A 14,877-nucleotide genomic window follows, 5' to 3' on the forward strand; every position below is an offset into this window, starting at 1 on the left:
GGAAAAGAGTACAATTCGAAAAAAACATTTCGCTTCGCCTCGTTTGCATTGCCGGGAACGATTTTGGGCGCGATCCCGGGCGCACGGAGCCGACCGATAGGAACTCGAATTAATATAAGACCGCGGCGAATTCCGGGCGACTAAAAAGAAGGTGTCGCCCGTAATTACCAGATAGCCGATAATTAAAGCGCGACGAAAGGCAGGACAGGAGGGAGTGAGGAAGGAGAGAAGGGACCGACGAGAGCGTGGAATTTAAAAGTTAAATTGTGTTTCGCTCATGAATTATGCATTTGCGTCGCGAACTCTCCTGATTCGCGAAAACTTTGATCTTCCGGGTGCATCATATCGGTCACATAACCGTTAACACGATGCACTTTTAATTGACGGATACTACGGCAAGCATTTTTCTACTTGTTCGAGGCGTTCGTCAGTCGACCGGTCCCCGTTCGCTTCCGAGTGATAAACGTGCGCCAATTATCAATGCCATCCGACATTATAGAAACACCTTGAATAGAGCATAAGAAAAAAAAGAGTCTCGTTGTCGAGTCTTCAACAGGCTAATTCATCACAACGCACAGTGGCCCAATTCCAGAAAAACGCGGACAAAAATGAAAAAAGTGAAGTTCATAATTTGAATAAGAATAGTGAATGGCTTAAAGGAACAATACAACTGCAGGTAACAATAATAAATGAAATTGTATTTTAAAATTGAAATAACTTAATAGTCAATAAAAAAATTATAAAGAATACAAGTAAAGATTTTGATTGATTTATTTTTAAGTACTGCCGTCCCGAGGAATTAGAAGTTTCGGAAGCATGTACGAGCAAAGATGATGAACCTTCTACAAGTTCGAAGACGAGGATGTGTCAGACGCGAGTATTTTATTAACATCACTTGTACCATTAAGAATAACCGGCAGTAACGATAAAAATCTGTTGATTTGGCAAAATCCAAAACCGTCTTCTCCAAGATTTTGCTCTCCAATTAAATTACAATATATTCACGAAAACGTTACTTCAACTTTGGAGAAAAATAGTTATGTCGAAGATCAAATAGCTAAACTTGCCTCATTTGTGACAATTATCGACGGAAAAGTTATTACTGTTAATTTCAAGCTTCTCTTTACGATGATTGACGGTAAAGTTAGAAATACAATAACGATTACGAAATCCAACATGCGCTGTTATTTATGTGGAGCCACGTCTAAAAAATTTAACAATCTTGATGAAGTTAGTTTATTACCAGTAGACGAAAAAAATGTGCGGTACGGTTTAGCTACGTTACATGCTTGGATCCACTTTATGGAGTATTTCTTACATTTAGGTTATAAACTGGGTACGAAGAAATGGCAAGCACGATCGAAAGAAGACAAAGAAAATGTAAAAATGCGAAAAGAGGCTATACAAAAGGGTTTCAAATTGCGATTTGGATTCATTGTTGATGCTCCAAAAGTGGGAGGATTCGGTACCAGTAATGATGGCAATACTGCTAGGCGATTTTTTGCTTATTCGTCTGAGTCGGCCGAAATTTTGGGTTTGGACGCTGAATTGCTAAATCGTGCTCACATTATAATGCAAGTTCTGTCATGCGGATACGCTGTGAATGTAGATCTTTTCAAAAGTTATTGCATAGAAACTGCGAATATGTTAGTGCAAAGTTTTCCGTGGTATTGCATGCCAACGTCCATTCATGAAGTGTTGATTCATGGTCCCCTCATTATTGAATGGGCACCATTGCCGATCGGGCAACTATCCGAGGAAGCCCAAGAATCGCGAAACAAAGATATCAAGAAATACAGAGAAAATTATTCGCGAAACCATTCTAGGGAAAGTACCATGAGAGACGTGTTTCAGTGGTTGCTTGTGTCTTCCGATCCGGTAATCTCGAGGTTGCGCATAACACCTCCGAAAAAAAGCGAAGCACTGTCATTCGAGGCCATACAGTTATTAAGTCCTTACGTGCACGGAACCGAGGAGTCTTCCACCTCGGATGTCAGTTCAAATACGACGGACGACTGTAGCGATTAAATTCGTATGTATTGTAATGTTTGTAAATAAATTGAAAAAATAACAAATATACGTTATATTTTTTATTTAAAAGTAAGTCATTTTGGATCCGCCATTTTGAATTTTGAAAAAATAATATCAAATTCATAATTAGCGACCTTGAAAACCCTTATATACCATTTTTTGTTTCAATCAAACTAATTTTGGATTTATGTCCGCTTTTTTCTGGAATTGGGCCACGTTGTGACAATTTTATTAACGCGGTTCGCGCGTGGATCGAACGAGGAGCTAGTTGGCAGTTATTCAAACTCGCCTTAACAAGAACAAATAGAAGTATTATATATGAATATACATATATATAAATATACATCTTGCAATTAAGTCTTACTGGTTACTGAGAGCAATCGGAGAGCCCCTCGACAACCATGTCCATATACAATTTACAAGATGAATTTCTGGAGACTTGTAGCGATTAAATTAACATATACGTATCAAAGCAATGGCTAGTCAGGATATGCCATATAACGTTCCATTAAATTATGCAAGTAGATATAAAGGCCGATTTTATGAACAAGATGGTCATCAGTCATGATAAATTTATTGGTACTTAGCCGCCACGTTTAAATTAAATAAAATAGATTTTGCATATGGTAATTAAATAAAATTAAATAAAATTCTGAAAGCTCTTAGTTCTTAAAAAAATAGTAGTTTTGTGGTATAACTTCGTGAATTATATTAACAGATATTTTGACAGTTAATAAATGATTTAATCAAATATTGAAATATTATATTATTAATGAATTAGCTATTCGTGCAAAATTAACTATTCTGAACAACATAAGCCGCTTATAGTCAATGGAGCACTCGAATTATATTGAAATAGATTCCACGATGCTAATGGATGTTGTATCAGAATCCATTAAAAAGAAGTTAATATCTTCTTTGTCGAAGTTAAAGCTTAAATATGCAATTGACATTATGTGACATAAAATGTAACAGTTTCTATTGTAATTTGTGTTTAGACTGTTTAGTTGATTTCTTGATGCGCGCATAGAGGCTCTTAAAACTCGCGTGTCTCTTCAAGTTTTGCTTTGTCGGTGAACTTAGGAAAAATTTTTCCTCGATAAATATTAACTATTATAGTTATTGTAGCAGAACATTTTATGCTGCAACTTTTCAAACTTTTAAATTTTAACTTTTAAATTTAATCAAGTCTCAAATAAAGTTCTTTTAGATAGAGTTTCTTTCTAAATGAATAAATGCAGCGAAATCGTTTTAACTATCAATATTAACAGCTTTATTAATAATATTCATACTCAAGAGACCGTATAAAATTTCTGGGTCATGTTCAGAGTACGCGAAGGATATCTCTCGGCGCTTGGCTCATAAATTGACATTAATAGTTATTAACGTTGCGTAAGTCAATTAATACTTTACAATTTGTATTGCCAGTTCATCGTGTCGTTTAGTCGTCCGTTACAATTTAATTACGTTATGCACTTGACGTTTACGACGGTATCCGATAAAAGTTTTTAATTAGCGTACCTCCCGCGTGCTTCCATCCGAATCAAGATTATCAATTATCCGTCGTCATGGTTTTATTACGACCTGACGGAAAGTTTTCCCGCGAGTATGGCCGATAACCAGCACGTATATAAAAAGAACAATCGAATAAATCAATAAACGAAGATTCAGCGTCATCGTTATATTATTCTGTTACCGATGTACGTAAGTTAGTTGCTTTGTAGTTATGCGATCAGAGTTCTGCTACGTATCGACGTAGACAATATTGCGTAGATGTATATCGTGAATTCCATCCGATTGGTATGCGTGCGCGTTGCGCTCCGTTCGAGAATCAAACTGCGACGGAATCGTACCTTATTTGAGATTATTTTGTACATCGACGTTATATAGAAATAGATAGATAAAGCGTTTATTAATATTCGAGATTTCTAGAATAAGTCCTCTAAGAATAAATAAATAAAAAAATAAGCAAAGAAAAACAACAGAAAGAAAAAGAGAGAAAGCAGTTTTCATATATAGAAATTTAGGAAGTACAAAAAAATCTATATTAATATTAATGAAATAATTAATAATAATCTTTTTCTAATTCAAAGTGTGTGTCATGCAGGTTTCATAATCAAATAAATTCCGTGCAAATTGAATAATTCCGAATAATTTTGACCAGAATTTCCATCGAAAAATTTTGTACAGAATATTTTTAAGTAATATAATGCTTCAATAGAATAATATATTTTTAAATGTAAAATACTTTTTATTTCCTTAAATATATATGCATTAATCTTGCACAAAATCAAAATCGAAGTTAAAGCATGTCGATAACCACTTTTGTGGAAAAAAGATTCCGGAAATACGATATACCCCTTCCTCTCTCTCTCTCGAAGATGATGCCACCGCGGAGTTCATTTTCGCACGGCGTTCTCGCGCGCAATTGTGGAATATTCAGCCGCGCTCGAGTATCGGGGCCTCTCACGCGAACGGGATGCAAATCGTAAAACCGCTTATGAGACCGAGGGTGTGATGCCGCGAAAGAGAAGAAAACGAGGTGCGACGGAGAAAGCAGGGGAAACGCGGGATCGCGCGGGGAGGCCGACGCGATTCCGCCCACGAAAGGATATGCATTAAACCTTGACAAGCGCGCGCGCGCGAGAATCGTGAAAGCGCGATTTACGCTTCTCCGATCCACCGCCGATCGACCGCCCGCACCTGGGCACCTGAGAGCGATGAATCGAATACGATTATCGATGCATCGCGAATACACCCGTCGCCGTCATCGCGCGCGGTGTCGCCCGATAATAAATTCTCGACCCTTCCCGGATTAGGAGAAGCGAGAAGGAGGAGACGAGATTCTCCTTGCCCGGCGATGCTTATAAACGGTTTCTCCGAAGAGGAACTCGCTGCAGAGCGAAGCTCTTTTCGCTCGAGGACGTATACACGAGCCGGCACTTCGTAAGGTTTGCATTAAACTCGAGGAGCGAATTCTTTGATGAAGTCGGTCGACGGATTTTCCTCGCTGAATATTTGATCGTGCCTTTTCGCGCGATTCCTGAGTTTTCAACATTAAATATATAGCGTCTTCATATTCTTTCATTATCAAACTTCTTTCCCGTAGAATACGCGCACCCTGCTAGTACTAGAGAAAATTAATTTGCTCAATATTAAATATCTTATATGTCTAATTGAAAGCCAAAAGAATGAAGCTTACAGAGATTTTTGGGAGAATAAATAATAGATAATAAGATTTTCTTTTTAATATTAGAGGGGTTCAGTTCACGGAAAAGCTCATTTCCAATCACTTGTAACTAGAAAGTTATCAGCCTGCCGATATTCGATTTGAAATGAAGTCGAGATTCCTCAAGGAAAACTCGTATATCTGTATACCTACTATATATAGCGACGTTCTTTTGTAAAAACGAGATGTTATTAGATGAAGGGTCTCCACGTTTCCCAATAATATTGGGGGATGCAACTTCCATGAGATAGTTATATTACGTGCTTTATCAAACACAAAAATCGACACATGCGCGACACAAAGTTGAACCCCCCCCCCCCCCCGATTAAATAAACGTCCCGGAAATGGGAGCTATTTCCGATATCGAAAAAGACGTGAGCTCGAGATTTCGGTGGCATTAGACGCAACATGAGCGTTGATTGGCTGGGAACGTATCTGAGGATCGCCTTTACTACAAGGCAGCTCGTTTCCGAACGTCTTTTCTCGGTGCTCGCCAATAAACGGTCCGGTTGCTTCCTCCAGGGCGCAAAGTCGTTCCGACAAATGGAACCTCTCATAGAGAAAATTGCAATGGCAATCATAAAGCAATACAAGAGAAAAATTGAGCCTCGTAACGCTCTGTCGTCACTGCCTCTCTTGTAAAACTCTTGTTAAGGCCAAATACACCGTCTCACGGTCATCATATACCTATGTTCGGCCATGCCATAGCGATATCGATAGAAGCCAAGAGAGAGAAGAAAGAAGGGAGAAGAAAGCATATCTTCCATTTATAAAATTTAATTATAAAAATTTGAAGCTATTTGTGAGAGAGAATTGCAAGATATATATGGTAACAGATAATATTTTTCAAGTTTTATATATTTAGTACAATGACACAGAAAAATCAGTCTAACCTTTTTTTATTATTATAATTGAAAGATCAATATTTTAAACAGGTGACAAATCTATATAATCGTTTAATATTTTCTTTTACATTTTTTACAGATGTAAGCAAATTACTTGAGCTTTCCTTACGAGCAAATGTTCATTAAAGATAAAAGAATTCTCGTTTAAGTTTCTTTTGTGTTGCACAAGGGCTAATTCTCTGAAGTAACTTTCGATAGCATTTAATATTATATGGACTTATTATCTGTCTCTCTCGATCTATCATAATATTGCGGCGCAGCAGAGGGGGTGGGGGCGAGGGATATAAATCAAAGTTTTCGCATTCGCTCGCCGCTACAAGGAAACTTTAAGTTTTCGCGCTTAATTTAAGTTTGCATATTACGCCCAGCAAAATATCAATTAATTCTTGTGAAACTCGTAGCTCGTCCGCAAACATCATCTCTCTTATCTGTCCATCGAGATGTATAATAAATCACGAATTTCGTATCTACGCGCATCTAGCTTCTGTGTGTACCTGATATATATTAAAAATAAATTCCCTCTCTCTCTCTCTCTTACTCTCTCTGACAATTACTCGCTACCCGTCTACCCTACGAAAAATCACGTAGCAAAGTTTCTCGTGTACCAATTAATCTACGCTCGATCAACAATTTCTCTTTGCTCTAAAATTGTTGCATAAACACGCAACAATTTTAACGCTTCATCGATAACCGCCGCGCGCCGTTTCTTTTCATTTTAGTAATTCTGAGATCGTTAATCATGCAGTTTTTTTTTAATTTAGTAATTCTAAAATCCGTGCATAATTATGCACGTTATTTTGCAATTTACACAGTTTCGCTTCTCCGCGCGCTCGAGCTCGAGCGAAAAAATGATCTCTCGCGCGTTAAAAATTCCGAGTGTCGCCCCTTGAAGTAGCTTTTCGATCTGTATACAGCTGGGTTCAGGGGCCAATCCCGGATTTATTTCCGCAAAAAGCAAAAGATTGGTATTCATATCAGAGAATACACTTCGAAGGTAAGCGGCTTTCTGTGTAAGTAAGAATGGAGTAAGGTACTCACGTTAGCGGTGTCGTCGAGTTTCCGCTTCCACGCATCGCTACGTTCGATTAAAGCGTTCCACTGCTCGGAAAGTTTATTCACTTCGCGGCGAATGCTCCGCGTCAATTCGCGCGCCTGCTCCTCGGCGCTTCGGTATCCCCTGGAATCACCGTCCAATTCTCTGCCTGCTATAGAAAAGACAAATAGAAAATAAACCGTTAAACGTTTTTCCCCAGAACAAACCTGCAAAGCTCTAGTTTTTATTCCGCTTCCAGACTTTCGTTACTTTACATGTGTATTGTTTCAAATGGATGAAATATCAAATTTCTGAGTTTCAAAATATTGAAAAAATACGATCGCGCGATTCCTATGTGGCAAAATTCCTCTGGCCACGTCCCTAATATAATATTACTCTGCATCAAAGTCGTCAAGTAACAAATACACCAAAGATCACATTTTTCCGACTTGACTTCGTAAATATATAATACGCTCGTATATATTCGTCGAAGAAACGAAGAGATCGAGTCGAGCGAATCGATCAAAAATACACGCGCCTCTTTCCTGATTTCTCAACACTGTCGATCGATAAATTCATGCGGCGCGATGATTAAATGCTGATGCGCAGAATGAATCGCGGCGAAGACCAGCTGGGGAATATCGCGAACATAAATCAACATAACACGCGGTAGATAGGGAGCCAGCGAGAGGGCATATATAGGTACGGCGTCACCGTTATCAATGCTAAACATGCACATAAAAACTGTCCACCGCATGATACGATGCGTGATTCATAGGACAATTAATTCCCGGGATAGGCTTGGGATAACTCGAGCTCGCGAGCGCTCGCGCCGTTTCTACTCTTCGTTACGCGTGAAGTTCCGGATGGCGTAGAAAAAACACATAAAAGGGTTCCTTGTGAATCTCGTTGGATGCCAGTAATCCACGCGCTACCTCGGCATTTTTACGGGTTTCCAGCGAGATACGTGCAGTAAATCACGCGATAAAGGCGCGATGATATTAAAAGATGGGTAAAACGATTTGGTCAGAACGGGACGTCAGGCGCGGCCGCGATTATCTTTCGCGTCACGATGGCATTTGATCGGTCAATCTAGGAAACGGTTTAATGGATGATAAGCCGCGGAAAAGCGCGGTGCATGTTTGCCGCGTGCGGAAAATGCGAGTAGTTTGTTGCGATAACTTATACGCGCATATGTTGCATTACGCTTACGCAGACACGCGCGTGTCATTTCTGCGCGCACGACACGTTTGTAATAATTGATAGTTATATTATTTCGATGACACAAATAAAAATTGCAGGTAAAAAGTTGCTTCACAATCCTCTTACAAACTCTTTTTGTCGCGAATATTCCATCTGTCGAAAGAAACGTTAAAAAATTAAATTCGTTTTGCAACTTTATCGTTTTTCCCCTATCATCGATATATATTTTAAAATAGATTTCAATTCAAGAAAAATCAACCACTAACCACTGTAGAGAAATTTACGTTGCCTTTTAAGTCTTTCAATTTTTTTATAAATGCGATTTTCAGAATTTTAGATGATAAAATTTATCGGAGACGCCCATGATCGTTTTTCCTGGTAGATAACTCGGTGCTCGCTATCGAGCCGTCATCTAAAAGGCGGCAAAACTCGCGGTACCAAAGAAATCAGAGGGATAGAGAAGCTTTTTATTTCGTATCTCCGAACGATTTGAGCTACTCCCGATAAGAGAAATGCGCGCGATCTACGCGTTTTCTTTCTACGCCATCGGATCCACCGATCTCCCTCGCCGAGATCGACAGGTCGAATGAAACCGTCACGTCGGATTGGTGATGCAGCTTCTCTCCGATGCAAAAGGAGTGGCGGTGTCGAAAAGCTGGAACGACCGCGGTAGACAACAAGACGAACCGAACGAAAAAGAACGTCTCCGAAAGTAGTCTGTTGAACGAATTGAATTAGGCGACCGTGCTCTTCGTCTCTCTCAAGCCATCTATTCAACAGTTGACGCTCTACTTTCCGGGCACGTACGCCACTAGTTTATCTAACTCTCACTCGCTGACTTCCCGCCCTCGTCTCCATCCACATCCCCGAAATGTCTCGCTAATTCTTTCCTCCATCGCCGCGGCGTTTAGATTTTTCAAGAAGTGGGAAATGGATGACTACGAAAGTAACGGCGAGATTCTCCAGAGGAGCGGATGTGTAAATTCCGTCGCTTCTATCGAGCCATATATGAATAAAAATATATAAAATATATAAAAACGATCTGTACGAAATGCAAAACTTTCATTCTATTTCGCTTATTAGCAAACTGTATTGTAATACGTAGTAACAGTAACGTTCGAAAGTTTTCGGCTCAAGGATATAAAAATGAGATAAAAAAATAAGTCAACCATTTTTATTTTTTAACATAGTCACTTTTTATTTCAATACTTTTTATTTTTTTTATATCCTTGGGCTGGAAACTTTCGGCCCTACGTAGCTCACAATATCAATTGACTCATTTTATGATTTATTTATATCATTATTTCAATATCACTGAATAGTGAGTGTAATATAATACAAACAATAATGTTCATTTATTTAGTTTTAAAAATTATTTTCTGACAGTTTAATATCTTCATGAATAAAATATATACGTCATTCAAAACAGTTACGAGATTAATTTTTCTTTAAAAGTCTATAATACATAAAGATATTTGATGTTTTGAAAATTCCTTTTAACGTCCAAGTTTTATTTTTAGCACACAGAAGGCTTTCTCAATCATCAGAATTCAATCTACAGAATTATTCAAGGCAGTGATTTTCTGAGCAATATAATTAAAGAATTCTGTTCTATTTAACAAAACCTGATAATATTAGAGAATTATACATATTCCTAGCTGCGACAGTCGACATTAAAAAAAGACAAAACGGTTCTCGGTCAACTATATTTCTATATATCTGACCAATCAATCAGAAAGAAATTATTGACGCGCGCGTTCTAATAAGACGTATAATCAAATCGTTTTCAATTCGTGGACGTAACTACAGAGATGTATGCAAAGTGTAAAAATAGACAATTCGGAAAAGGTGATCTATCAAAAATCTAATTTTTCAGACAAAAAGGATTTAATCTATCTTGATAGAAGAAACACATCGGACAGATTTTTCATCAAATCTTCATTTATTGATAAATTATTATAAAATAACGACCCAAATATTTTATTTTATTGTGAGATATTTCGAGATATAAAATAGTAAATTCGACCTCCGAAGCTAACGGGAATAAAAGACAGTTGGTCGATGAGCTTCACGCGAGGGTCCGAAATTCCGGCTATGCTCCGATCGGGGGTCGCGAACCCTCGTTCGCGGATAATCTATCCCGACGAGTTCAACGTTCAACGTCGATATTGTATAATCCGGCCTTACGGCGTGCGCGATGTTATTCTGCCAGAAATTTATCGACGTCGGCCGGCCTGGTTACACTCGATGCCGCGCACGTTTCGCGAAACGTGACTACCTACGGAATGAGTGAAATCGCGCGCGGCCGTCGCCGGAGTTGCCCGCTCGCAGGAGCCGTTCCACGTTATTGGGATCGAATCCGTTCTACGCAGAGCGAAGCTATCGTTATGGTTATTCCGGATATCTTACGTCGGATATTACACGCGGCACGGTGAATGACAATGACTGCAGCCGAAAGCCGCGGTACCATATACCTATACACGAATAAATAATGTTGGTGTATCGCTTCATACATATAAGATTCGTTCCGAACGTTTTACATTAATTATTTTCAAATCTGTATCTAGCCTAATTTTTATATACTTCAACAAAATCGTTCTCTGAATATGTGAAGCGATACACCAACTCGTTCGCGATTTAGACGACGAGGAAGTGATTATCTTGTTATGTTAATATCATAGATATACCTATAATATGAATCTACGATATTGAAAACAATATAATAAAATGTATGATAAATAGTATAATTTTTATAAAACACGCTGACACGATATATTTTATAATCGTAGACGTTTGAATAAAGTACGAAATGTATCTGCGAATATGACTGAATATACCTATTTGTTAATAAATTTAGAAAATATTGCTGTAGAAATTTATATACATTTTCTGTCTGATATTTAATCTTATTTAATTCATTCAATTCTTCCTAAAATATTCTGGAAATTAGAAATTTATATACACATTTAAGTATAGTGTATGATTGTAAATAATATAGATTATTGATTCTGATAGTATATTAATCTCACAATATTGATATAACATCACATTGAATACAGACTGTTATAAACACGATGATAGCATTGACAAACAAATTTGCGCGAATACGGTTCGAAAGTAATTAGATCACGTTTTGACGGAGACTAATGAACTTACCGTCAAAACTTGCTTAAATTATCACCAGTTGTTACTGTTTGTTTGGTTTGGCTATTTCGATATTTTGCGTCAATCGCGCGTTATTCCGATAAACGATAATAACTATCGTTCATTGACGTAGATACATGTATGTTCATTCAAAACGTATCGAATAATATTCTAATGAAGATTAACGAACGATTCGCATATCATTAATTGCATACGCAAATACCAATAATCTCCTCGTTATTTATCGTTATTTCTCGTTATTTCTCGTTATCGAAAAATACACAGGACAGCAATAGAAACATCGTACGAATGTTTTCACTGATTCCATAAACATTCGGTTATTAGTAATCGATTGAAACATAAAAGAAATTGGAAACTTTACTCTTATTTAAAAGTCGAGTTTGTTAGTAGCAACCGCGTTCAAAATGTGCTATTGCGCAATAAATATTTCTTATTGGCTATTGGATTTATAAAGCAAGAGAGAGAAAGAGAGAGAAAGAGAGAGAAACGATGACATAAGATCAGGTCGTGCTTTCCTCCGGGATTTCAGTAAATTTCACCTACAAGTTTCCGGTTCCCCCTCAGGGACATCTCTCCTAAAGCTCCCTATCCATCGGTACCGATGTACTGCGATACTTCTAATTCAATTGAAAACCCCACGTGACTCACGACGGAGTTACGTTTATCTAGCTGAAGTAAACTTTTTTCTAGCCGATACAGCACAAATAATCGCGCAGTCACAAAAAAATTAAATAAACGCATTGTAAATATATTTATTAATACAATTGAAGATTTTTAAACAATAAATGAAACAGATCTTATATATGATTCTCAATTAAGTAGACACAATTCATGTCATTTTCGGTCGAGCTGAATCTTGATAACCTAATAATAATAATAATACTTTTGTATGAATTCTGCATATCTTTTCCAACTCAGCAAATTGCGCATCGATTATTTGTCTGTCTTAAAACGCAGTTCTCCGTTAGAACAGTGAATCCACATACTTTAAACCGATTAATCGATTTAACTTTTGACGCTAATAAGTATCCTTTTTAAATTATTGTAAAGAACTTATTGCGAAAACTGTCACTCCAGCCGGGCAGCCAGGGTTCGCACCTGGGCCTTCCTTCAAACCGTGACGGGCTTTACCAATTTGATCACTGAACCACGTGATGATACTTATCGTAATAACTGATAAATATTAAGGGAAACACCTTTGTTTCAGAAGACGTAATTAAACAATAATAATTGATTTTTCAACCGATGAAAAGCACAGAAACAGGCAAGGAAACCAAGATCATTTTTCATCAAATCTATATTACTTCATGTAATGTAGATTACACGTGTAAGATTTAATTCGCGATATCCGAAAACGTATATAAAATTATTGGAAATGAAATCTCCGCGCATTAAATTGAGAATAAATCAAAGAAATCGAATTCACCTCGATGTATTATTTAGTGTTTCCCTTCACCCTTTCTGTTCTTCCTCAATCAGAGACGATGTAATATGAATAAAACATCTCGTCTAAATTTTACAACTTTTGGAGTTGCTGATACAGAACGAAAACTGGAAAGTGTACACTTGTGACTAATTTTGAAACCCTTCATATCGATTCTCGATAGAGTTGCATTAACACCAGAAGTTTTATTTTAGAATCAAATACTTGAAATTATATTACGATGCAATATGATATCACATAAAGAGAGAATTGTTTGCAATAGTTACATAAAAAACACCTGTATAACGTACGTACATTGTATACTTTGTATAAAGGATTATCTCTCGATATAAATAACAAAAAGAAAATTGTAAATGGAAAATTAAAGCTAAAATTTTTAATACATGTACATTTTCAACGAAATATAGGATTTTTCTCACATAACTTATTAAAACGTATCTTTATATATAGTTGAAAATAATTAATGATCATAATATTAAATCTCCAGATCTCACACATTGGAGTTTATTAATTTTTTAGTTACGTTTCAATACTAAAATATAAATTTTAATTGATGGGAATTTTTGGGTTTTGCGTAGTGATGGGATTAAGTATCTTACAAGCAGATTCGAATTTGTTAGCGTAGTTTCGAACTCTGTGATTATTTCGAAAAATAAAAGCAATATTTCAAGTATACTCGAACCTGGACGAAATAAGTTCGAACCCTCTATGAGTATCTCGAAAAATAAGAATGTTACTTCCAAGTAGACATACACACAAATATCTTTTCATTAAGTAGTAAAGATTCGATTCGTTACGACAAACTACTTATTAGTACATTTCAAATCCTGCAGGTTACTCATTCTAAAAATTTGAAACTGACTAATCAGAATTTGATTACTTCGCAAGTATAATGTATGAAACATTATTTCTGATAAATATTCGAATCCAAGAAAATAAAACTTGATTATTAGATTTGAATCGGATTTTTAAGTACGTATTGAACTTGATCCCATCTCTAGTTCCGCACTTATTAGTTCTGTATATGTATTTTTGTATTTTCATGCATTTCTCTACGCTCATATATTTTCATACAGTAGATCAAAAAAGTATTTGCACACCCAGTTTTCTTACAATAACTTTATTACAAAATACTTTTTTTGATCCACTGTACATTCTGCATTCTGTATATTCGCTCACTATGTGAACGTGTCTTTGTTATTTCGTCAGTCGCTTACTAGAGCTGCAAATGGGCAAAGAAAGCTTGAAAGCCTAAGAAGAAAAGGAAGTTAAGACAAATATGAGGACGGAGAGTTAAGTTTGAGTTGCTCGACGTGCGATAGAATAGTTCCACTTTCTTTCTTCTTTTTTCTTTTTAGATTTCATTTATTGGCCTACCGCGCTCTTTCCCCCACGCTACCCCCATTGTTTTTTCTTTGGAAGCTTATGATTGATACGCGGAGGATTATTTTTCACTGTGCAAATTCACAAATAAACATAATTCTCGTATCTCGCATCAGACATCTATCCGGGTTTTCTTAATATCTGCGCTTTCGGCGAGGTGGGATTATGTAAATGAAATATTCAGAGCGTCGCAGTTATACGCGTTCCTTGCCCTTGCCGCGCTTGAAAAGGGAGCGACAGTAAAGAATGAAGCTCGTTTCTGGTCTCGCGGGTTAGGTTGCAGAACCGGGAGAAGAAAAAGAAAGAAAAACGCAAAATATTTCTCGTGGCCTTTCAGTCTGGGAATCCCAGTGCAAGCACAATCGGCAGTTGTTCTTAGATTCTTGCCGCGCGGCATGAAATTCTCAGCTGGCGCGGAAATTCACGGAAGGTAAAATGTGTGAATTATTAAAACGCAATTCGCAAGTTTATACGCCGGGAAAGA

The 14,877-nt window shown here is 37.1% G+C and overlaps 1 protein-coding gene across 11 annotated transcripts in view; it reads right to left on the reverse strand.

The window, feature by feature from the left end:
• Positions 1–14,877, reverse strand: part of LOC139773086 (dystrophin, isoforms A/C/F/G/H) — a 470,778-nt gene that overhangs the window by 68,425 nt on the left and 387,476 nt on the right. For 10 of the 11 annotated variants that reach the window (XM_071707327.1, XM_071707317.1, XM_071707324.1 and 7 more), the window contains one exon: positions 7,204–7,370. In XM_071707327.1, the coding sequence (XP_071563428.1) occupies positions 7,204–7,370 (167 nt within the window). The remainder of the gene's footprint in view (positions 1–7,203; positions 7,371–14,877) is intronic. The other variant, XM_071707318.1, reaches the window with a different exon arrangement.

The sequence above is a fragment of the Temnothorax nylanderi genome, unplaced genomic scaffold (genome assembly GCF_030848795.1).
Source record: "Temnothorax nylanderi isolate EJ_2023f unplaced genomic scaffold, tnyl_v1.0 TNYL_tig0057_pilon, whole genome shotgun sequence".
Classification (NCBI taxonomy): domain Eukaryota; kingdom Metazoa; phylum Arthropoda; class Insecta; order Hymenoptera; family Formicidae; genus Temnothorax; species Temnothorax nylanderi.